Genomic DNA, 26,311 nt, shown 5'->3' with positions numbered 1-26,311 from the left:
CCGTGATCATGATCCATAAATATAAATAAATTTAGTGATACTTTAGACTTGTGAAGTATGAATGTCACTTCCGGATCATTCTAAAAACAAGTACCAAAATAATCACGACATACGCATATATAAACATAGCATGTAACATTAGAAGTGAATTAAAAATATTCAACAATAATAAGCAAAAGGCTCAAATCACTTTACCTGTGATGGAAAGCGTTTTTATTATAAGATACAAGTATAACTTACTAGATACCCAAACCTCATAAGCATTGCAAACAATACTTGATTACATACACCGTCGTGAACCGTTTCCGGATGATTTATAATTGCAACCCCTTAAATAACAAAAAAACTTCGCATAGGTATATTATTTTAGATGGGTAGGACAATACCTTGATTTTCAGTAAGGCATGGATGATTCAAAGACGGTAGTACCGATATGGGCTAAACTCAAATAAAATATTAGAGACTCGTGCTGATAACGTGTTATAAACTATATAATTGAAATAAACAAGAGAAGCAAACTAATAACTTTGTAGAAAGGAGGGAGAGATTATATTTCACTTCTTGTTGATGTCCCTTCACAAATTGAGAACTTAACCATCTATTTATAGAGATGGTAAATCTCTTGATGAAGTCATCAATGACAACACCAAGAGTTAAAATCAAACTTGTGTTGCTTCATTTTCTTCATTTCATACATGCCACCAAATGTACATGTACCTTGCTTCATTTTCTTCATTTCATACATGCCACCAAATGTACATGTACCTACTCTTATTTAGGACATGTGGAAACCTAGACTATATGGACATTCATATATATATTTTATAACAAAAAATCTTTTTTGAATCAAAGGCCAAGGCTTTTTTTTCTTCCACAGACCAAAGCAATGCATTTAGGACCCTTCCACGGCTAATCATAAATACTTAATATTGGTAACGTTACGTAAAAATTACATAAGTGTAGTATTTTAGAAAGAATATATTTTGGCATCTGCATTTCTAATGCAGTATGTTACTACCATTTACTAAGCATCAGCCACATCTAATTAGGTCTATTGATCATTAGTCCGGCCTGACTCACTAACATTTGGACATAAATTGATTGATATTTGAAAAAAAAAAAATTAATGTTAAGTTATAAAAATTTAATTGTGTACATAAAAACATAATTAAGTTTCATAAGTGAAAACTTAAAAAAAAAATTAAAAAAATTGGAATAACCCGAAAATCACAAGCCTCATTGCATCCGAACATCCAACCATAATATCACCTTTCCACCATAACCATGGAAGATTTGAACAAAAAGAAAGAAAAGGAAGAAGAGAATTTTTCACCTGATACAACAACGACAATATAGCTAATGCAATCCCACAAGTGAAGTCCATGGAGCATAGATAACGTGAGCAAATAATTTTTCCAACTACTATAATTGATATATAATTAAAGATGTTATTAATTACTAATGCTTAGTAATTAATAATTGGAAACATTACGTAAAAATTACATTAGTGTAGTATTTTAGAAAAAATATGTTTTGGCATCTGCATGCAATATGTTACTACCATTTAATTATAATATTTAAAACAACTTCCAGACACGAATTACCTACCATGCGTATGCTGCAGCCTACAGTAAGTAGTCCACATTTTGGTGAAAGCTACTGAGAAGTCTAAAAACAGGCATTGTTTCTTTCCCTTTTTGTTTCGCCAATTTGAGTCTCACTGACTTAAGACATGCTGGAGTCATTTTTTTTTTTTTATACAATTGAAAAGGAAATATGGTTGCAGAGGACAAAGTTATTCATATTTCTCTCTGTCTTCTCAGCCTTTCTCAATGCAAAAGAAAAACCAAATACTCCTTTGAGAAATTATATTTTTATGCATGAGCTAAATATATACAAGAATACCCAAAATATCCTTACTATTAACAATTAAGTACAATTTATTTCTGTCTATTAATTTAAAGTTTGTAATTTTTTGTATCAAGTGGATTATTTCACTAAGGCCTCATTTGTTTTTATTAAGATTAAAATGTATGAATCTAAGTACTTATATCTAGATATTTAGATTAAAATGTCTGGATATTAAGATATTATATTAAAATTTGAATATTACATAATTAAGATTGTTTGTTTTCTCAACATCATGAAACTTGTCTTTATTTGAAAATTAATAAATATAAAATTCGTACAAAGTACTAATTATTCTAATACTATAATTCTTAAAAAAGCATATATAGTGGTTGTGGTGGCAATTGCTAATAGTGGTGGTTGTACCTGTTGATTAGGGGTAGTGGTGTTGGCTGATGTTGTGGGTACGTTGTAACTAGTGATGATGGTGGCTGACAACATGGATTAATGGTAATGGTTTATGGTGACGACCAATAATTGTGGTAGCTAATGATGATGGAGATTACTTATAATGGTGATTGACGTACAAAGTATATGGTTGATGGCGGTTGGCGGTTGACGGTGATGATTGTAAATGTTAGTAGTGGCGGTGATAACTTATCGTGGTAATCGGTGACGGTGGTGATCGTGACTGATTAGGAGGGTGGTAATAGTTGATAATGGTGACTAACGACGATGACAAGCGATGAGAGTGTATGGAGCAGTAGTGAAAAGTAATTTTCTTTTACATAAGTCCTTAAATACATATCATCTTATTGATATTAAGATTTTGTTGTAAATCTTAATTATTCGGATCTATTCGACTCGTTGAATAATTATAAGAAAATGCACTTATAACTGAGATCTAAATAATTAAAATTTAGATTTAAAAAATAAATGACTTAATAGCTGAGATGTGACGTATTAAAATTCAGACCTCATAATGAAGTATAAATTAATGAGGCCTAAATCATGTCCATAACAGAATCAAGAATACTAAAGTAGATGGTTTTCAAATGTAAAAATGTGTAATTCCTCTCAAAACAACTTGAAAAAAGAAAGACTATCGCATAAAATGAGACACAAAAAAAGTTACTATAACTATTGAGACAGTTGAAACAGGCAAACCGGAAATAGAATTACCACTTACACGAATGTTTTGGTCGAAATGCCCTGTGACCCTATCAGTAAAATAAATACTACTCTACAAACTAAGAAATACTAATGTAAGGGGGAAGATTATAACCAGCACGAGAGAACATTGTTTTGATAAACAAGTGATAATAATACTTCCTCCGTCTCATTTTAAGTGTCTTACTTTCCTTTCTGGTCTGTCACAAAAAAAATATCTCTTTCTATATTTAATAAGTTGATAATTCAAACATCCTACATGACAAGTTTAAAACCACAGGATTACGATATTTTAGTACAAACACATCTTTAATTTAGGAGACAAGATTCAAAAGTCTCCTTTTATTTCTTAAACTTTGTATCAAGTCAAACTAAAACATTTAAATTGAAACGGAGGGATTAACTAATTAGTGGAACACTAGATCAATGATGAATCTGAATAATTAATAAGTACTAATACTAATTAGTATCACAACTATTTTATGGGTGCCAATATGGTGTAAAAGAGTACATATCTAATTACAACAACAACATACCCAGTGAAATCCCACAATGTGGGGTTTGAGGAGGGTAAAATGTACGCAGATCTTACCTCCACCTTGGAAGGTAGAGAGACTGTTTTCGAAAAATCCTCGGCTCAAGAGAAAGTTTGACAGAAAAGGTTTGGTACGAACAAGTAGATCAAAACACTATTAAATGGGAATAACGAGAGCAAAAAAAGCCATGATAACACATCCTGAAAAAAGATGCAGTATCTACCACAGATAAATAAGATAAAAGGCAGTAACTACAGTCAATATACAAATGAATACACTAATCGCAGTACAAGAAATAACAGCAAGTAACAGAAGTTGAAGGGCAAGAACTATACAAGTAATACTACGCCGACTACTATGGACCGAATTAGAGTACATATCTAATTCGTCTTAAATTATTAAACTATATCAAATACACTTTATCACAACAAGAGAGTTCCTGAAAAACCATTCCCACAATAAAATCAAAAAATAATATATGAACAATATTTGATTGGAGTAACTAAGATGGTACAACGTCCAAAACAAAAGTTTAAAATCGTACAATGAGATTATGGTGCAGCCTACAACGCTTATATACACAACTTTAAAGTATTTTCACTCTATAAATCCATAAGTTTTACGTATAAATATTTTTGCTCAAAATTAAAACCTCTTGGAAACTTTCTTTTCTAAACTAAAAGGTTAAGCTCCATAGCCGAAGGATAAAGGTTTGATCTTTTTCAGTTTCCATTTTCGAATTTCTTTACTTATTTAAAACGTAGGAAAAATTTTTGAACTTCGAACCCATTATTGTTAGTGCTTTAGTTTTTTTTTTTTTCTTTTAGTGTGCTTTATTGTTGAATAAATGGTACTATTCATGATCGTTTTTTGAGTCTTAATGTTTGTGTTTAAGAAATATGAGTGAAGATTTTAGATGAGTAACTTTAAAAAAATGATTTTTTTGACATGAGTTTAAGATCCATTAATGACTTCTTGCATCTTAGATATTCTATACTTTACGTAAAATAGAGGAACCCACTGTTGTTCTTTTGCTTTTAGTGTGTTTTTCTGTAAATGGCATTAGTGATAGTGGTTTTGATTGAGAAAAATGAGAGAGTGAGGGTGGTGAAAGCTCTTAAAAAATTATTATTTTTTGACTGAGTTTAAAACCCATTAATACTGATGTAATTTGACTGAGTTTCGGTGCCCGAAGATCCGCGTTTGTGTAATGCTAAATTCTTTAAGAAGGTAGCTCGTTTTTCACTTGAATTTGACTCAAGGACCTGTTTCATAATTTCTCTTGAATGATTGTAATTTGTAAGGGGAAAAAAAAAGTTATGGAAGTAATAAGACTTTGAGTTCAATTTCCACCATGTATGACATAATGACAATGCTGCTTAATAGCCACCATCATTTCTGTTTAAGAATCAAATACAACAAAATTTCAGACCTTGCAAGCTGTAGTATTTTACATGAGAACATGTTCCACATTTTCTATAAATGGATCCTCACAACACCAACATTTAGAAGTAGTAGTAGTAGTGCCAATTCTGGCCAGAGCATCATATGTTAGCATTTTTATCTCCATAAGTCTACACTAAAAAGTTCTTTCTTGAAAGAAACCCTTTTGCCCAAGTAAGCTTATAGATGGTTGTATTTCATCATGCACATAAAGTAAATCCTTGCAGTGGCTACAGTTAATAGTCCTTTAGATGTTGTTGTCTATACTAGGATATCTCTGTACATCATCAAGTTGTAATTGATGGCACATATACGTGATAATATGATCCAGTATATCACTATCTCTTAATAGGTCCCTCAATTTTATAATTTATATGCATCAAATGTACCATTCCTAATCACTTGTTATGATATCCATGCACCGACCAAGTCAGTCCGGTGGTTTTTCCCGATGTTTGGTGGTGGGGCTTGGAAAATAATGGAGTATTCTCAGTGAAGTCTTTTTATGAAAAACTTTTGGTTCGGGATGAGGTTGAGTTCCCTTGTAATGCATGCAATATGGGTCCCAAGTGTGCCGAGGAAGGTGTGCTTTTTCACTTGGCTAGCCACTAGAGGGGTCATTTTGACAGCGGAAAATCTTAGAAAGCGGAAGGTTGTCTGCGTCAGTTGGTGCTACATGTGTAAGGAGACGGGCGAAGATGTGGATCATCTTCTTATACATTGTAGGCTAACCATGAGATTATGGTGGGATATGCTTAGGTGGTTTAGCACTCCTTGGGCAATGCCAAAAACTGTGAAAGAGTTGATGTTCAGTTGGAAGAGCGGGAGAAGGAGGAGAAGACGAGGGCTTGCAACATGGTTCCACTTGCATTAATGTGGGTAGTTTGGAGAGAGAGCAATAGGAGAGTTTTTGAAGGAGTAGAGTCGAGTTTCTCTCAGTTTAGGAGTAGTCTTCGGGCCGTTATTTTCTTTAGGTGTCACTACAACAAATATGATATTTAGCTACGAAAATGCTAGCTACGATGCAAAATTCGTCACTAATTATTCACTTTTTGTGACAAAAGTTACATTTCGTCCTGAGGCACATATTTTTAGTGACGAAACACAAAATTTCGTAGCAAAGTTTTGTCCCCTAAAGTTTCCCTCCAAAAAATGAGTTGGCGCCATTTATTGAGTACTATTAACCACGAATTTAAAGTTATCAGTGACACATTATTTTGTCATTAATGATGTACCCAATTTGCGACAAACCGATTTTCGTCCCAAAATTAGTTAAATTTTGGAGACGAAAAACTTTTGTTGCAAAAACTGTGTTGATACATTAGCGACAAATTAAAATTTGTAGTTAATCATTGTAAGTTTTAGCTACAAAATTTTATGTTTAATTGTGACCTTAGTTTTTGTCACTAATAACATAAACAATTAGTGACAAACAATTTATTGTCTCTAATCAACATGCGACTTAGTGACAACAAATTTTTGTCACAAAATATGCAATGTTTTAAATAGCGACGATTAAAAAGTTCTAGTTGAATGATTTAACTATTGGCGACGAAAAATATTCGTTGCTAAAATCAATGATCTTTGTTTACAATTGTTTATGGTGACAAGTTATCGATGTTCGAGTGTCTCCTGATAGCGAACATTTTTCGAAAAACCATGATATTTATGAAAAAAGCAAAGCGGGGCGAAAAAATAAGGAATGAGATGATGTTTCAAGTTTGGAAATCAGCCAATTCAGACGTTTAAAATATGGTTATAATCATATTTAAATTGTGTCTACTTTATTGCAATTATAGTCAAATCTGCAAATCAAATTCAATTCTAGAATCAATTTCAAATACAATTTATAATTTAATCAAATTGAAGTAAAGTAGAGAAAAATTAATTATTAAATTAATTCATTAAGCTTCTTGAACTTGAACAAAATAACACATATTCGTAAAAAATAGACTAAATATAATAATACACCCATAAATGATCTGTATGTATATATGTGTGTGTGTGTATATTAAAAGTACGAAAGCCCTTAGTGAAATGTCGTTCATCCTTTTTACCCGTGAAAAACATATTTTATATTAGGGAAAATGCATAAAAACACCCCTAGACTTGTTTCCAATTATCAGTAACACACGTATACTTTGCGGGGGTCCCATTACCCCCTGACAATTTTAAATTGTAATTATTACCTACGTGTTGAGGTGGCAAAGAGAGTGCATTTCACCCTCTTTGAGAGAGTGAGATAGTACAAAATAATGTTAAAAGTTTATTTTTGAATATTAATTGTTTTTTCTTTTCTAATTCTTTTCTTTTCCTTTCCATTTTCGCCTTCATAGATTCAAATGGAAATCGGGTCAAACTATTCCATATTCAGAATTAAAGAAGCATATTTCTGCTTTCCCTAAATTAAATACTCCTATGGAACTTAGGAATTGGCAAATGATATGGATGGTTGATTAATATAGTAAAACCTTAATAACGAAAGATCATCCTCCATAAATGTAATGAAATACTAAGATAATTAACTCCGATTGCTTGAGATTTTCCAAGCTTAAACCTAGTTATGTTTACACCATGAGTAGAAGTTCAACTGATGAAATCAAAACAAATAAGATTTTTGGTTAAACAACAAAATCCATTTGCAGATGTAGTCGATAGAACAAAAAAAAAATCAATTCTTTTACAGAAGGGACTAATTTCCTATTAATTGCTATCTCTATTGTGGTATGGCAGAGATGGCGGCAAGGGACAGTGGGTATGTCGACTAAAATGTGGTTCCATTTTTAAGAACATGAAAAATATAGAGGAATCACAACAATTTGTTCTTTTTTAATACGAAGAAGAAGGTGGGTCTATCGTTAATGGTGGGTGTTTAGTGGTTGATCTATGGGGTTTTCTGGCAGTGAAATGAAGTGTTTAGAATTTTGTCGGTGTTTAGTCGTGAATGGTGGGTGTTTAATGGTTTATCTATGGTGTTTTTTGGTAGTGAAATGAAGGGAAGTCGGAAAAGCTCCAAACTCCGGCCATGGCAAATTTCAGATCAGGAAAGGAGCCGAAAAAGAAAAAAAAGGAGAATCAACAACAACTACCCTGTACATCATTTTCGTCGGCGATCATTTTCTAGTTTCTCCATAAACAACAACTTTGAACCTTCAACCAAAATTTTGAAGAAATCGTAGAGAATAATAAAGAAGTAAAAAAAAAAAAAAAAAAAAAAACAAAAGATTTAAGTGAAAAAACACGCCAGGCGCGTGGATTTCACCACTTAAACACAAATTAGGTGGTAGCGTTTCAGGGGGTAATAATATCGTTTAAAAAATAGCCGGGGGTAGTAGGATCCCCGCAAAATATAGGTGTGTTGCAGCAAATTCGGTCATAGTTTAGGATTTATTTTAGCCATTTTCCCTTTTATATTAAGCAAAATTGTAATTTATTGTTACTATCTAATATTTAGGACATCGAAATCAACTTAAATTTTAGTTATTAAAGTTTTCCTTATTTGAACCACATAAGAAATCCTAAAATTTAGGATTTCAATCAATAGAATTATATTTTGTACAAATTCTTTCCTTATTTGAATTTTATAGCACAATAAAAATAGCTCACATGTTAGAACGTCTAGAGAGGTCTTCTTCTTTTCTCACGTACTGTTTCTTGACTTTTGCCACTATAAATTGATTTTGCTTGGTATTTATTTTATGTTAAATAAATTATTGCCATGTTTTTTCCAATTCTGATTATGTTTGTTTTACTTTAGAGGTAAGTAAAATTTTGCTTGGTATTTATTTTATGTTAAATAAATTATTGCCTTTTTTTTTTTCCAATTCTGATTATGTTTGTTTTACTTTAGAGGTAAGTAAAATCAATAATTTATTTTTTCTTTTTGAATCTGTGGTAGATGATTCAAGCATTAAAATAAAAAAGGTTTCTAAAAACTTTTTCCGCTTATATCGTCTCTCTCCGTTCTTGATTGTGTTGGTCAATATCCTTTTTTATTATCTTAGCATTATCAATTGTTTATAGATTTTGCTCGTTAAAATATAAAATTTAAAGATATACATACTAATTTAACATAATTATATACTCACCCGATATCAATCAATCTTTCAATTGAAGTTCTAGTGTCATTCGAATCCGTACACCGCATTACACACAAAATATATGTATCTACGGGTAATGTAACTTACTTTCATCACATGAATTGTCTGTCAAAGATTAATTCTATTTATTGTTGAGTAATAGCAACAATTATTTCTCGGGCTTTGAGTTTGAAATCTCTGCACCATTCTCTTTCGTGGTGATATAAGATTTGTAGACTTTTACTTCGAGTCTAATTAGTTTTAAGATAATTTTATTATTTGAATAAAAGAAAAAAGAAGATAAGAAGAAAAACTAATCTTGATTGAATGTAATTAGAATTTAATGTAATTTAGACTAATCCTGATTGAATGTAATTAGAATTTAATGTAATTTAGACCCAGGTCATCAGGAAAATTTAGTAGAAGTTAAAAAGATATAAACTTAAATGGTAAAATCAATTTTTTTGTTGTGTTGATATACTTTTTGAAATTAGAATTTTAAAGCTAAATACATTTAGAAGTAGGAATGGAACACTTCTATAGAAGAAGCTACTATTCCATATTTTTATTGTAAAGTCTTTAACTGTATTAGGTCGAAAGTATGGTTCAAGCAAAAAAAAATAAAAATAAAAATAAAAAAAAAATTGACATATGACACTACAGAAAATAGGGACTAGTATCTTTGTGATATTACAATTAGTCTCAAGTGTGATTGTTAGATTGATATTTTGTATATAAGTGTTAATTCAACTGACCAACATAAAAATAATTTTATTTCGTATGCAGGCTAGTTTTGAAGAAACATACGGTAATTATATATTCTGATAAACTTGGAATGTCTTGGATACTTCAAATTGCAAAATACACGGTCGCAAATTTTTTAATATTGGACTGCATAATTTCTACAATATACTATATGTTTTCTTACATGACTAACAATATATTGAACTTTTAAAATGAATATTCAAGAGACGAAAGAGCAGTTACAGCAGCATTGTACATTGTCGCTATAAGAAAACATAGAATTGGCAACGACTTTTTAGGAACAACCACAAAATGTAGGTTAATTTCGATAAATGGCAACAACTCAATTTTTTTTAAAAATAATGAGTTTTTTCTTGTTACCAGGTCTTGTAATCTTGTTGCCATATATAACTGGTTAATAGAATAAATTTAAATATAAATACATTAACATTAATAGACTTTTATTGTCGCCAAAAGTATTACTGTTGTTGCTAAAATATGTACTCCCTCCGTCCCATTTTAAGTGTCTTAGTTTAACTAAGCATAAAGTTTAAGAAATAAAAGGAGACTTTTAAATGTTGTGGTCCGAAATTAAATATGTGCATAATGTACGAAAATGTCCTTTGAATCTTGTGATTTTAAACTTGTCATGGCGGATGTTTGAATTATCAATTTACTAAATATAGAAAAAGACACTCTTTTTGGGACAGACCAAAAAGAAAATTAAGACATTAAAATTGGGACGGACGGAGTAATATATTTTTTTTTTTTTTTTTACTGGAATTTGTGGCCTAAAAATCATTAATCCTTTTCAAATTTGAGGGAAAAGCTATCGCGGCAAAATTTTCCCTCATTTTCTCCTTTTACGGTTTTCCCCCAAATCCTTCCCTCTTATCTTCACACAACCTTTAGGTTTTATCTTTTAGAATCACCTTCCCAATCCTATCAACGTTTCAGTCCAGTGGCAGGAGCTTCGAATTAGGTATGAACGAGCATTGGCCTTCTCCCAAACCAGAATTAGGGTTTCAAATTGTAAGCTCCTTCCCCTCTAGTTTTAATTGTTTATAGTTTATGATTTTGATTCCCTATCTCAAATTATTTCTGCTTCGGTTACAGATTGATATACAAATCAATTACTAGGTTCTTTCTCTTCCTTACCTTTTTATTTCTTCTGTTTTTCCCGTTTTGTGTTTTTAACTGAAAATTGATATTAAAACTAGAGCTTGATAAATTGGGACTGAATTATCTTGGCGACATCGACAAGTAGTATACGTTGGATTATATCAACCAGATATTATCCACAGGTGTCTTTTACTACTTCTTTACGTGTCGAAGAAGGGTTTTAGGCCAATTCTTTTCGATGTCCCAAATCTTTCCCCCTTTTCCTTTTTCCTTTTTCTTCCCATCCGGTTGATTAGTTAATTTCTGAATTTAGACTTATCCGAAAGAAATTCTAAATTTACAACTTTTGGTTGAGATTTTGGCTTGAATCGGAGGAATTTTCTTTGATTGCTAGTTGTTAATCTGGCATAAACACATATGGGACTGCCAAATGCTTGTCTTTTTAGAGAATCCCTCCATGTTAATATTGGGCGCCAATGCAGCTTGCCCACCAGCTTTTCGATTGAATGCTTGAATGAGTGATCACTGCAACTTCATGCTGCTCGTTATTTTTCTATGATGGGGTTTCTCCTTTTCAACAAAAAAAATACATTTCTTGCCAGTATATATCTAGCTGAAGTGGACTGCATAATTATCAATCCCCCAAATTTATTGTTGTTGCTTAAAGAAGTGTATGTTCAATATATAGATAAGGGATAATGGAATTGAGACAATTATGTTAGCTTATTGCAGGTCCAATTAGGAATTGTCAAAGTCCCGAATAGAGGTCTTGGCTTAACGCAACTCTGAAAAAACATTTTAAATTACTACTTAGGAACTCATAAGAAATAGAAAAAGATACTATTATGTTTACTTCTTATACTAGGAATTTGGGGTATCAAAAATGAAACCAATATTTAACTGTATTTAATGGTGTTCTTTTTTCTTTATTCTAGTAGTTCTAATATGTTATTCTTTTTTTCTTTATTCTAGTAGATCTGCAAACGTAGTTTCTTTAAGTGCTTTATAAAAAAATGGATAGCTTTTTTAAGTCCTAGTGAGGGTCAGTCAGCTGCAATTGTTTTAAAGCAAGGTTGAATGAGTTGTCTAAGGTATTGTGACTTGATCTTTAATTAGTTGTGTGTTCTGTTATGTGATTGTGCTTTGGATCCCTTCATTGTTCTTGATATCTAAGAGTAAATGATATTTAGTTGAATCATATGACTAAATATTTAGGAAGGATTGATATATTACAGTCTTTATCAAATGTAACATTCAAAGCTTTCTCCTTTGGCAACATGTAGCTGCAGTAGTGTAAAAACAAAAAAGAGAAAATAGCATGTCATTTATTTCTTTTGCTTATTAAAAAAACAAAAACAAAGACTCTCACTGTTTTACAATAATTTTAGACAAACAAAGAAGATGATATTTCATCACCTAAACGTGTATGCATGGCTAAATGTAAGGTGGTTATGTTAAGCTTATTATTCTAATAATTTGTATTGTACGATGATTTGCACAATAGTACTGGTCAGTATTAATCCTTAAATGGTATTATGTGCATCTAACTTAGTGTATTACCCACTTGTACTACGTAATTAAATCTGAGTTTTGGTATTTAATCACGTGGTTGAGGTATGGTCAGATGATTGATGATGTTGTCTTAATTGTCAAAGAGTAAGTGATCTTTATTTAGTTGTGTGCTTGCTTCACTTTTGGTAGTGTATATTTCACAATAGAAGAAATTGAGTATATTATCAATTGCTCAGGTACAATTTGCATATTTAAGTTGAGGAGATTTTCATATCGATTACGTGGAGTGCGTACTCTTATTCAAATTGCATCACTCATTAGGTCCTTTGGAGATCAATGTCTACTCTTTCACTTGTGACTGTCGTCTCTGCCATATTACGATGAGCCTTTCATTCAGTACAAAGTCAGGCTCAAAACAAGTGTAAGCCTCTTGTGTTAGAATCTCAATTTCAAACAAGTCTAGACTTTGGATTTTTTATTGCTTGATATATCTTGCTTAATAATATTCGGCTAAAATAAACTTGTGCTACCTTGCAACTGGTACTTTCCAACAACTTATTTGAAGATAAGCTCATAGTTAGTATTTAGTTTATTAGTTTTTTGAATGTTATAAAATAGTTATTTCCTTAGTTATATTTTAAGTTTCTAAGTTGCATTATGTTCAACAAGCTTAAATTCTTGATGGAATTCTCAACATGATCACTAATTCAAGGGTTGAAAGTTGAGGGAAGTCGTACTGGTAAAATCATAGCAAGATGATGAAGGTGATTTGGATCTTATATCTTACGTTTCTATGGTGCTTATTTTACTTGTGTCACTGTCATCTCTCTCTTTCTCCAGTATGTTTCTACTATATTAGAAGAGTGGGTTATGATTTGGGATCGATATTTTAGGTTAATGTCGTTTAATTTCAATTTGAGGGCATTTTAGTCTTTTAACATACCTAAATGCAACTTGGCTTTTTTCGCTGAAACTAAATAGACACGTATCAGCTGGATACTTTTAATGCTTCTTGCTCATTCTTTCGCAGTTTTTCATCCTCATCTCCTCTGATTTTGCAACTCTCCAGTTATACTGGTGATTTTAGCATTTAATGAAATATATATTACATGCCCATTGGGCTATATTGACTGCTCTTGGTGCTTTGAATTCAAAAATGTTATAGCTTATGGGACTCTTTCAGCTTTTGGAACCTATTAGGTGGTGAGAGTGGGCTATTCAAAAGCTTAAAGTTGATATCTTTTATTTATGTGCTGATGCTAAATTTTGCTTGATTAACAGGTGACGATATCCTTAACTATTGATATTACTATTGTAAATTCTTGGAACTCGCATGCTTCAGCTTTGGCTAATTTAGGAGCCAAATCATCAATAACCAAACTTCTAACCTGGATCACGGATCCATTAAGGTATTCACATAGACACCAAAATTTGTTTTATTCCTCTATTTTGTTACCATAGATGGACTCTGTGATTGTATTGGTTGGGATTTTCTATATTTTTACCAAGGTTCTAGATTGAGGATTTCGGGATGGTGTTGATATTTGCAAGTTTGTGGTTATAGACTTTTTATGGGTTCTTTTCTTCATGAATCAAAGGAGCAGAGCTTCTATTTGATTTTTCTTTGTTTATTTCTTCTCCTCCATCATCACCTTCTTATTTATTTTCTTTCATTCACTAATCCCATCACCACTGCTATGAATCGAAGTCCTTATTGATCAATATCTATTTTTGTGGCTTCATTGTTGGAGCATAAGTAGCATATTCAGAAACAGATGAAACGTCCACTACTGCTGATCACCTTCAGATAGAGCAAGACATGACATTTAATTGGGAAAAATCTCCTCACTTCATCTATGAAGTTGACTAAATACCATTATTTCATCTTCATACTTAGAGGAAAGATAATCATAGCTCTAAGAGAGCTACCACATTCTTGGTGAAACTAGAAAAAAGGTACTGGTAGCTACAGTTATAGAAAGGCAAATAGAAAAGTTCCATTCTCTGTCATTAATAATAAAATTAATTCAGTGGTAAACTTTTGCTTACTTAGTTACTAATGAGATTTTTTCATTTTGATGAAAAGCAAATGCAACCATGTTTAGAAAGGCAAATAGAAAAGCCCCATTCTCTGGTTGTGTTCTCTTACATTTCAACATGTTAATGTTTCTTCTTTTTCCATGATCTCAAGTTCTTTTTCATAAGGCTTTTGCCTACAAAAAAATGATTAGGCTTGTGATAGTTGATTGTTCCTTATTCATTTGGTGGTAATTATAGCCCAGGTATCCTAAGATTTGATTGCTCCCATCAATTGGGAAGTGGCAGCCCTTCCGAATTTGGACAAAAATCTTTTTTCCTTGCTGGTGTGGTTAATGCAATAACTCAGGTTAGTTCTTTTCTCTCTTCTTCTCTTTTTTTATTTGACAAAGTAAGCATTTTAATTGATAAGCATCCCGAGGCTTCATATCATGGAGCTAAACATAATCAATAATTTGCTCTTATATTTTATTTCTATATAATGCTTATCCCTTTGGAAAATCTACTTCAATTAGTTACTATTGTCTCAAGTCGGCTACTCCATTCATAATGACGAGCACCCATGCTGAGACAATGTATTTGCTAGATTGCTCCAAGATTTTTTATCATTTACTTCGACATTGCGAGTTTCATATGATGAAAATCCAAGCAATAAATGGTTAGAATTTTTTTCATTTCTAAACCTGTTTTATCCAAACTACATGGTCCCCAAGTAAGCTTAAATGTTCCACGTACTGTAAACTAGACATGAGTTTCCTGGAAGTTTAATAATGAAGTTGTGTAACTTCTCTTTCATTTTCTTTATGCAGGAGTTGTGTAGCAATACTCTTGAGTGTGTTATCAATAGGTTGAAAATGGCAGCTCAAAATTTTCTTTCGCTCGAAACAAGTGGAAGGAGCTCACAAGATAGGAGAGAGACGTTATGATTAAATTACATTGTATTTTTCAAGATAATCACATTTTTATCACAGGACATATTATTTTGTCATTAATTGATTATATTTGTGATAAAACATAGTATTTGTCCTAGAATTGCCTTATGATTAATAATATGATTCATTCTTTAACTACAAATTAAATTTGTGTTTTATCATAATTGTTATTGTCACTAATCACGATAATTTACAGTGACAATTTTGTTGTGTCAGTAAAAAAAAAAGTATCTTTAGTGACGACATGATTGGTTTCAACTACAAAATTATAAGCCATTTTTGTAAAGCAAAGTTGTCACTAATTTATACATTTGGGGACGGAATATCTTTTCATATATAAAAGGTTGTCTTTGGTGACGAAATTATTATTTTTTAACTGCGAAATATATATAACTTTAGTGACAATTGGCGTTGTCACTAATTAAATTGAAAAATTAGTGACGAGGAAGTTTTGTCGGTATTAATAACCTTTTTAGTGACGAAAACATACTATCAGCTACAAATTTTTTATACTTTTCTTGACGAATGAGTTCGTCATAAATATTATGCATTTTGGGACAAAAATGAATTTCGTAGTTAATGCAACTTTATTTAGCGACGAAACACTAAATTGTCTTTGTATACATTTAGCGACCCGCTTTTAGGGACGAACGATTGACGAATTTTTTTTCGTCATGAAAGATATTTTGTGACGAAATATAAATTTTAAGTGACAAAATAATTCGTCACTGATAATCAAATTTGTTGTAGTGTCAAGCCCGCATCAAACCTTATACGATTTATACTACTTGTGAAACTCACTTTTCCCATTATTGGATGACTGAACTTACTTTTCTAAAGGCTGGAACTTAAAACTAGTTTTGCTATTGAATGGATTTCTTGAACTTGAAAATTGAATAAGAGATTTGAATAAGATTCTAAATCGGTTATTACTTGAAATGCCTTTATTTTGAGATGATGACTTGAGAAGTGAGATTCGGCTCTAAACGATGATTGATGATTGGTAATATGCCATGATTTGTATTTTCTTGTGTTTGGGCCTGTATGAGCTGTGCTAGTCCAGAGGATGATTAGCCGTTATGGATCCTAACATATCGATACGAGTATTGCTTTGTCAGTCCAGAGGATGATTTACCTTCGTTGCTTCCTAGCCCGGAGTATCTGTTGTTGTGTCAGTCCAGAGGATGATTGACCTCCGTTGCTTCCTATCCCGGAGTATCTGTTGCTGTGTTAGTCCAGAGGATAATTGACCTCCGTTGCTTCCTAGCTCGGAGTATCTGTTGCTGTGTCAGTCCAGAGGATGATTGGCCTCCGTTGCTTCCTAGCCCGGAGTATCTGTTACTGTGTTAGTCCAGAGGACGATTAGCCTCCATGGTTTCCTTACCCGGAGTATCGATTGATTGATTTGCCTGTGAGTGATTTGTTTCGTATCTTGTTACCTGTGAGTGGCTTATGGTGATATTGAATTCGTAAGTGAAATACTTGGCATGGTAAATGGTAAGGAGTTAAGTTAATGTGTCCTTCGTTGTTGGATTCTCTGATGACTCTTTAATGTTGCTGGCTTACCTTATTCCTGGGTTTGAACTGTTATTTTCATTGATATCATTTCATTGATTTTATTCATCATATCTTGTTTTGTTAACTATTTCCCCTTAGACACTCACTGAGTACCCAGTACTCAGGCATACCATTGTTGTTTTTTATGGTATGTTAGGTATCATTGAAGAGCAGGTTCGCTATACGCCCATGACTTAAGAGAACTTGCTGCTTTCGAGACTATTCGGTGAGCCCACATGATTGTTCGTGGTGCATCATTCTATCTTTACTTTTCTTATTCTAGTTCTCCGGGCTACGGATCCATCTAATAGCTCACCCTGAAAACTCTGGCAAGGAGGCCTCGGGATCACTCGTAAGGCTGAGAGGTAGAAATAGCGACGAACTCTGCACTCAAGGAAAAAGTGCAACAAGAGTAGTATCAATACAACAGTAGTACTGGTAAGCATCATAGGCCGACAACAATTAGTTTACATATATAAAAGAAGCAATTAACAGGTAGATAGATAAGCAATCAAGTACATTCCATGAACAGTCGCAAGCATAAGATCAGTCAAAGTACAACATCAGTCAAATGCATAAGATGTCGTGTACACAGTCAAGGATAAATAAGTGAATTGTATATGCAATGCAATGCACTGGACAACCTTCCAATCTGTACACACATTCTAAGGGCAATGCCTCGAAGTCATGACCCATGGGGAACCCGCAAAGTCCTTGTACCCCTCGTCTCGACAAAAGACCTCGGCTAACGAGCACTCTCTCACTTTGGTAAATGACCTTGGATCACGAGCACACATTCTGCTCCGGTAACAACCTCGGATTACAGACTCTCATCTCTCTTTTACGCTCATCGACAAAGACCTCAGAGGCTACACTCTCTCACTTATCATCATTTCAATTCACAGTTCATATCATATCATCGTATGAAATAAGAATATATGCCATGCATGATATCAACATCAACAGTAATCATACCAAAATCTCATCCGTTACTTGTCATGAAACACACAACACAATTTCAAGCCATTTTCAATTTCCTTCCTTTTTCCGATGATAAGTGAAATGTCAAGAGAGAGATGAATGTAAACACAGCTCATGAATACAACAAAAATGGCGACAAGCTCACATAACAGCTGACAGAACCAACCTAATTGGATTCACCTCCACTCCATGATCGAAGGCCTAACAGCTACATATGCTTCACTAATTGAAGTCTAACCACAAGGTAAGCCGGAACCTACCTCAGTGCCGAGCAGATGCCATAAACTATCAAACTCGAGCCTTCCCTTTACGAATTGCCTTTGAACAGTCAAAGTCTATCAAATTGTTATTCTACATTAGAAACCGAGTCTAACGATACCCATATTTCTATAATACGATTCGCATCGAAAACGCCTTTAAAAAGGAAACTCGGGCCCGCAAGGGCAAAAATGAAAATTTAGTTGGAAAAGGTCAATCCAAAACTTAAGAAGTACAAACATAAAATTATCAACACAAACTAGTCCAAATTTAGCATTAATTTCATCATAAATCAAAAATCCCCAATTTTAGGGAAAACCCCAATTTCCATAACTAAGATAAACCCTAATTTCCATAACTAAGATTCTTGAGATAAATGGAAGATCCAAGCTTAGGCATTAATTACCCCTTGATTATATGATTAGAACCCAATAAATCTCCCAACAAAACTTCATTTGGATTGAATAAAATTCATAAAAACATCTTAGGGTTTATGACCCGATTTCCCAACTAGTTCATGAAAAATTACAATAGATTCTTTATTTAAACATAATAAAATCACAAAGAGAGAGTAGAGAACTTACCCAAAGAAAATTCATCCAAAAGCTCCACAATATCGCCCCAAAATCTCCTCTAGGTTTCAATTTGATGAATGAAATGAAATGGTTCGAGTTAGGGATTTTAAGGATCTGGAAACAGCGATTTTCGCATCTGCAGTACCTGTGCCCCCATAAGCGATCTCGCACTACAGAGAAACATCTGCAGATGCGGATTCATTAAATAAGTCAGCATCTCGTAGATGCGGGACAACTTTCACAAGTGCGGTCTCGCGCCTGCGGAAAAGACCCAGCAGGTACGAAACTGCTTAACAAGTCAAACCCTTGCATATGAGGACCAAGCTTCGCTGAGGTGGGCCTGTAGATGAGGCCAAACCACCGCAAAAGCGGCACGCCAGAAACCAGCAAAAATTTGGTTTTCACCAAGTTCAACCCAAAACCCAACATTCATTCGAGACCTCCCTGATACAAACCAAGCATGCATACCAATGTAAAAACACGCTATGACCTCACCCGTGCCCTCAAAATTCTCAATGGAGGTCATCTTGACCCCGTCAACCCCCTAAACCCCAAAAATAAGTTTCCAACCAAGGGACCAAAATGCTCCCGGGTGCCTCGGGAACCGAACCAATCACCCCACCAAGTTAATAACGACTCTCTAGACCTCATGGAATGGATGAAATTTAAAAAAAGTTCGTTTACCCAAAAGTCAACTATTGGTCAAAAGTTTTTTACTTTAAGCCTCTAATTTCCTCAATTTGACCAAGACTCGCTCGACTACCTCAGGAACGGTTTCACCCATTCCCACAACTCAAACACGCTCTAATGAAGCTAGGGGAAGGATCAACATGGGTAAAAGAGTTAAAATATCTAAACGACCAAACGGGTCATTACAATATCCCTCGCCCTTTTTCCGTTGAACATGCATATATTTGACTTACAAATTGTGCTTTTAAATGATTTGGTTGCGTATATTTGTAAAAGTTAAGATAAAAATCGTTGGGTAGTTTATAAGATTCCACAGGTTGGATTATTAGGAAGAGAGAAAAGGCCTATAATTTGTAGTGAAAGTATCGACATGCATGCATCAAACTTTCTATGTCTATAAGGAGACGCCAGCAGAAAAGTACAATTGAAGACTTGATAAGTCGTTTTTCTTCCTAATCTGCTCTTCCTCTCGATTGTGTAAATAGTTGCTTAAAAGTTTAGCGATTGAACATTCAAGTTATCTTTTTTTAATTTTTGCTTCTTAATACTTTTTTTATTTTTTATTTTTTTATAAAACAAGTTCTCTTTCGGCTGTAAAAAGTCAAAGCAATTTAATTTGCAGAGAGGACAATATAGGTGATGTAAGTTTGATAAGCAGGACTTCCAATCTGTTTGGTTTTAGCACGAAATTAAAGCACTGAATATAAATGTGTAATTGCAACTTTTGGACTCGTCCATTATCCAAAATTGACATGGTCATTCATTTAGATTTTACACCTTTGGGGCCTTTCTCCCACCCACTACGTTTCTAAAGACGAATTCAAAATTTTAACTTTAAGATTCTTGTTACTGAACTCATCATTCTTTTAAAATTATGGGTTGATAATCGTCAAGGGACACGACTTTGACACTAGAGGAATTGAAAACCTATGAATTTGAGGTCGTTAACATGGTGTCCAATTGGCAGTTGCAGATATGACTACTTCCATAACTACGGTATACCCTATATTTTATTTGCATGTAAATATAATATATTATAAGTAACTTTGAAATTAGCTATGAATTTCGTCGTTAAATTACTCATAGTTAACATAGTTTTTTTTGTATAATCTGTTGGTAATTCATCGCTAAATAGAATTAGTGACAAATTTTATTATTTAGCTACATAATTTATCCGTCGTTAATTCCTTTTTTTCCCCTTGGAGCTTTAAATATATAACTTATTATTGGTTCGTATGTTTATTTTTGAAGTGAGTACAGTAAATATACTGATGCATGCACGGGCATTTTAATTGCTCTTTCCTATCAATTGGTCTTTGAATTTGATGCAGTTGCATGTCTGTTCCAATATAATGGTTTCATTTAAAAATTAAAGATCCGTAAATATATATGTATTCCTTGAATAACACCAAAACAGTGATATAATGTAAAATTTAATTCAAATTCAATGCTTCGATATGTGATTGGATCACAATCTGAAGCAGTACATTATTTGATTTCCATTGAAATTTGGGTTTGAAAATATAATTGCAGTGTTGAGGGTCTACCAACCGGCAAAACAACACTCAAACTGGCAATTTTCTGAGCTTCCAGACTTATTATATTCCTACAATTATTAATAAAACTAACGTATCCTTTGAATATGGAATGATTAGTGTCAAATTGCCAACCTGCTTAGATACTTTGTGGGTCTAAACTCTAAATGCCAGCCAGTCGAGATAATCTCTTTTTTACTCCATGTGTTGTACTTAGATTCGTGGTTTTTTGTGTACGATTCATTTGACAAGTACGTACCATCTAAGAAGGTACGTTTCAAAAGCTTGTGTTTCAAAGTGTATTAATTATGTTATACCTGAAGGCTATCCTACTCATAGAATTTTAGGCGTGTAACATTCTTGTAATTTTTTTTTTGAAAATTCTTGATTTCACCACAGTTATATATCAGTGCAATTCAGGTTACATTAATATGCGCTTAATTACATTAGTCATTTGTTGTAAAATAAGAGGAAACGACAAATGCAGACAAAGCAAAGAAAGAGATACAGAAGATGAGAGTGTAGATATTTTCTTATATTCTTCCAAGTGTCATACATCACATTTTATGCCTCTATTCATATTATTACATAGAGGGTGGTTGCATAAAGCTGCAATAAACATGACATTAACTATTGAAATCATGGGCAAAGATCACCGGGGGAGATCATGGAGTAGGTTATGGAGGTGTCGGATGTAAATAGAGAAGAGTAGCGGGTGCGAACGCGAAGGGATAACTAGGATCTAGGACCAATTATTATTTGGGGGATTAACGATTATAAAAATAGTCAAGTATAGGGAGATAACTCGAATCAGGCATAATTTAAAAGGGATCTGAATAAAACGCGACAAGTTAGAGGGATCTTTAGCTATTCTTAAAAAAATATAATTTTATGTCTCAACAAAAGCCCCATAATCATGTTGCTAGTACTTGTATTCAGCGTTCACGCCATGCAAAATATATAAATAAAATGAAAATACATATCTCATGATCACGATTAAAAAATAGAAGTTTATATATGCAGCATGTCTTGCATTCATGTTTAGTGTAAAGTAAACGTAGACAATTTATTTTCTTCAACGTATTGCCTTTCGATAGAGTCATGCACCTAATGATCACGTGTAATCGTATATTCATTATTTCCGTTACCGAAATCTTTTGACTTGTCTATGTTTGATTTGATTGAGCTGCATCAATAACTAGCTTATTTCCATGACCATTAGAAAGATTTCTGTTATCAATTACCATAAAAGATCTTCCATGATTATTATGCATGACTTCAGTGTTAGGTTCATCGGAGTCACTTTTAAAAATGGTACTTATTATAGTGATAGAGCATCTGTCGTTAGTGAAGAAATTAATAATAATTATTGAACGCAAAAGAGAGAGGTGCCGTTTGGGATCAAAACTTGGTGATCCCTAAAACAATTAGTGGGTACATGTTAGAGTTAATTTTAGTGTAGTTTAAGAATATAGGGTCCTATCCACTTAGTTATTAGGATTATATTTAACAGTAATAATCTTCATTATTCATTCACTCCGAACTTGAAATTCGATGAGAAATTGTTCAGGCTTCCCTATAGATGCGTTGAAGTAATTCTCCACATGCAAGAAAACGTAGTATACCATAGGCTGCGTGTGGTTTGAAAGGTAAATCTTTTTCAGAATTTTTTCCCAAAATAAGAGACTTTATCTCATTATCCAACACCGGCTAAAATGGAGAAAAATAAAAGTGAAGAAAGTTATTTTTCTCCTCCTAAATTTTTTGTGTTTAATTGCCAGGAAATAATGTTGTTTTTAAGCATTTTTTTTTTTATAAACACTCATATAGGTTAAATTAGTAAACATAAAAAATAATACATAATAATCTGCTATAACAAGTTAAATTATACAATTAACATCATCCGTCCATACCAAGAGCCAAGATATCTTGCTGGTAATTCAAGTCTTCAACTGGTTTCACCAGCCAATAGTGTACATCAATTTAATCACCAGCCAATGTCTACTTGCAAGTTCAAATAGTAGCTATTTATGTGTCCTTCCATTGACTTCCTAAATTGTTGCAATAATTCATCCCATTCATTTTGATTAGTTAATATTTTTTAAAACATTAATACAGCTAGCTAGAATAATTATATTAGTAGCATATATGGTCCTAGTAATTTCTGGCATGACCTAGGTGTCCTCGTCAGGCGGAATCTAACTTTGTCTCTATTTTAGCGACATTTATAACTTTGTTTTCTTCCTTACAATTTTAAACTAGTATTATGCTCTTATCCACGGCGTATTTATCATCCATGCTCCATGCCCTAGAAGATGGCGTACGTTGGTGGCATATTTCTGCAAACAAAATGGCAGAAAATGTACTCAACAAGGAATACCAAATCGATGAATACAAGACACTATATATTTTTCATACATATATTTGTCACTTAATTTATAGTTAAATACTATAACTTTAATATTAACTTTTATCAGCTAAAATTAAATTATTTTGTTTAGTATAAATATCGTGTGCAAATAAACGTTTACAGAGATCAACCCTCCTCTCTCCTTATCATCTTCTTTTGTTTCGGTTCTGTCCTTATCATCTTTAAATGTCTCGTAATTTTCAACTTTTCGAATTGACCATTTGTTGTTTTCCAGTCATTGAGAGAGTTGGCAGACTAAGTTTGAAAATTTTCAAGAAATAAAAGAGAGAATTATTCAAGATTTAGTCCAAAATTTATGCCAAAAATTCAAAAACAGAATTTCCAAACCCAAAAACTTCAAAAAAATGCCACCTTAACATTAATAGCTATCATATATTACCATTCAGGACGGGTTAATGTTATTTACTATTCGTATATTAAAGTTACAGTGATTGATGGTAATTAGTAAATGAAAATGTCACGCAAATTGCGATCATGATTGTTGATTCCATAATCCGAATGGCTTATCAAATCCTTTGACTTTCAGGGTAAAAATTAAAATTATGATACAACCCCAACTATCGTTAATAAGCAGCAAAGAAAATATCATAGAAAAACAATACCAATTTTGAATCACCCAAATAATAGAGATTGAATCTCAACGTATTTACAAAAGATTGAATCTCAATGTATTTACAAAACCTACTATTTACAATTAAAATGAACAATACCGTAATCCAAAGATTAACAATTATTGCTACTCTAGTGATATCAGTGAAAATCTTTCACATCACGAACGACAACTTTCCTTACCCTTTTTCACTTCTCCTTCTCTGATCTCTAATGCAAGGAATCAGATTGATCTTCGGATGTTGCTTCCAACACCTCCAAAATCAATTGTAATTTCATCTCGCGCGTTTTCCAAGATCAATCTCCAATTTTCATCCTTTCAAAATATGTCTTTTTACATAATTTCAATGACCGAAAGGTTTATCCTATCCACAATACCTTTCTTCTTTTCTGTGACCGTCACGTTCTGATCTATTCGCGAGCACCTCAACTATTTTATCCTTCTTGCAAAGGTATTTTTACCCGATAGAACAAAAAGTTATCAAAACAAGGTTTTACCCTACTCCGGTATTGCACTCAACCTCGTTGTGTGCTTCCCTCTCCTTCCACTACCACCACCACTACTCCTCCCTTTTCTCAATGAACCATCTGCCACTTTCCTCGCCACTTTGCCACCGCCCTTCCCTTCAAAAAATACAAACTCCTTATTACGACACCCACATTTATCTCTACAACAACTACTACTACTTCTTTTCAATGCAGAACTAGCCTTCATTGCTAACGCTGCCATTTCATCCGCCCTAAGCCTCCTTCTTAGCCTCTTCAAAGGCAGAGCAAAATACAGTTGACCTAATTGAAGCTCTTCATCACCATTTATGGCGGAAATCATATCCCCAAAGTCCATTTCATCCGAGTTACAAATGAAAATGGTTGGATCTTTTTGTAAGAGATATGAAGCTTTTATGGGATATGAGAACTCTTGTAATCTTCCATCTTGTAGTATTAATTTTGCCGTAGCAACAGATGTAGATTCACACGAATTGCATATACCCATTTTGTTTGATTCAATGGATTCGCTTAGTTGATTGTATAATTAGAAAATGGAGGAAGATGGATGAATGAACTAAGGAGAACTTTATGAGAAGAATAAATGGGGAGAGGTGCAAGAAGGAGGTATATAATTAGGAGAGAAGAAAGAAGGGAGGTATATAAATAGGAGGTGAGAATGGATTGAGTAAAGTACCAAAAAGCCATGTCAATTGTGTAACAATAGGACAAAATAATACTATAATTATTATAATTATAATATTCATAATATTGATCGAACTATCTCACTACGTCTTGGATACAATTTTGATACCTTTTAAGGGCAAACAACTCAACACTTGAAGTATAAAATAACCCAGGCGAAGAGCTGATATCCAGATGTCAAACCTTTCTGTTAATATGAGCTCTTAGAAATATCATTTTTTTCTACTAGATCAACTTTTATCGTGGAGCAACTACTCGTCCCTTTGCCCCTGTTGAATTTGTAAGGCTAACTTATGTCTTATGACGTTTTGAATACAATTCAGGTACCGCTTTATATGGTAAATAACTTATCAAAATTTGAGACATAGAACTATTCAGGTGGCAAAGAGCCGGTGTCGAGATGTCAAATCTTTCTTATGAGCAGTTGGGAAGATCATTCTTTTATTTCTAGATCAACTTTTATTATTGATCAACTGCTCGTCCCCTTGCCCCTATTGGATCACTGAGGCTACTTATGCTTCTGTTCGACTGGCGGATTTGGAAGTTAAGTTCCTTTTACCTTCGCATGCACTCGAAAGTCAATCTTCATCTGCCTCGAGAAAATATTTGTTTTGTCATATCATTATTTATCAAACTATTTCTACAAAAAATTATGTTTAATCATGAAACTTTTTAATATAGTACTAGTACTTTTCAATTTCTAGAATATTATTTTTAAAAAAGCTGGATATTTTAAGTCAAACATAAAACTTAAGCTTGTCTCTTTTTTTTTCCTCTTCAATAGAGGAAAATATTACTTAGTATTTTATCCATTTTAATTTGTGTGATATATTTTTTTTCTTTTGAAATTTATGATTTAGAACAAACTATACATAATTGTTTGACTATACATCATTTCATAAGAAAAAAGAAAGTTAAATATATTTTAAATAGTAAAAGAATCTGTTTTTAACATACAAAAAGAATTGAGACCATGAAGTAACAACTACAGTACATACAAATGCAAGTAGTGGAGCGAACTAAAATGGGAAAAATATGGGATGGCCTTTCAATTCTAGTTT

The 26,311-nt window shown here is 32.9% G+C and overlaps 2 protein-coding genes across 12 annotated transcripts; one reads left to right on the top strand and one right to left on the bottom strand.

Annotated features, from left to right (window-relative positions):
- The first annotated feature begins 10,632 nt into the window (after nt 1–10,632).
- LOC132043253 (uncharacterized) lies at nt 10,633–15,558 on the top strand. 11 transcript variants are annotated; one of them, XR_009411751.1, is made up of 7 exons: nt 10,634–10,852; nt 10,937–10,960; nt 11,041–11,124; nt 12,776–12,875; nt 13,736–13,863; nt 14,732–14,840; nt 15,301–15,558. XR_009411751.1 is itself a non-coding variant. In XM_059433761.1 (5 exons), the coding sequence occupies exons 2-5, from the start codon at nt 13,210–13,212 to the stop codon at nt 15,415–15,417; spliced, it is 363 nt and encodes a 120-aa protein (XP_059289744.1). In that variant the 5' UTR covers nt 10,640–10,852; nt 12,776–13,209; the 3' UTR covers nt 15,418–15,532. The 11 variants fall into 11 exon arrangements, 3 of the variants coding, with proteins under 3 accessions (XP_059289742.1, XP_059289744.1, XP_059289743.1); XR_009411750.1 differs by lacking the exons at nt 10,937–10,960; nt 11,041–11,124 and having other exon boundaries at nt 10,636–10,852; XR_009411744.1 differs by lacking the exons at nt 10,937–10,960; nt 11,041–11,124 and having other exon boundaries at nt 10,640–10,852; nt 12,691–12,875; nt 15,301–15,532.
- Nucleotides 15,559–23,949: 8,391 nt separating this feature from the next.
- Nucleotides 23,950–25,668, bottom strand: LOC132043252 (uncharacterized). The gene has a single exon (XM_059433757.1). The coding sequence runs from the start codon at nt 25,051–25,053 to the stop codon at nt 24,559–24,561; it is 495 nt and encodes a 164-aa protein (XP_059289740.1). The 5' UTR covers nt 25,054–25,668; the 3' UTR covers nt 23,950–24,558.
- Between the last annotated feature and the right edge of the window lie 643 nt (nt 25,669–26,311).

Source organism: Lycium ferocissimum, unplaced genomic scaffold, assembly GCF_029784015.1.
Source record: "Lycium ferocissimum isolate CSIRO_LF1 unplaced genomic scaffold, AGI_CSIRO_Lferr_CH_V1 ctg2235, whole genome shotgun sequence".
In the NCBI taxonomy this organism is placed as follows: Eukaryota; Viridiplantae; Streptophyta; class Magnoliopsida; order Solanales; family Solanaceae; genus Lycium; species Lycium ferocissimum.
This window is presented reverse-complemented; position numbering and strand designations above follow the sequence as displayed.

Bases quoted from the DNA above. Each gene is read 5' to 3' on its own strand.
- LOC132043253 (XM_059433759.1), top strand. From the start codon at position 10,805: ATGAACGAGCATTGGCCTTCTCCCAAACCAGAATTAGGGTTTCAAATT. The intron at 10,853-13,735 runs GTAAGCTCCTTC...CTTGATTAACAG, and splicing joins CAGAATTAGGGTTTCAAATT to GTGACGATATCCTTAACTAT. The intron at 13,864-14,731 runs GTATTCACATAG...TGGTAATTATAG, and splicing joins TGGATCACGGATCCATTAAG to CCCAGGTATCCTAAGATTTG.
- LOC132043252 (XM_059433757.1), bottom strand. From the start codon at position 25,053: ATGGGTATATGCAATTCGTGTGAATCTACATCTGTTGCTACGGCAAAA.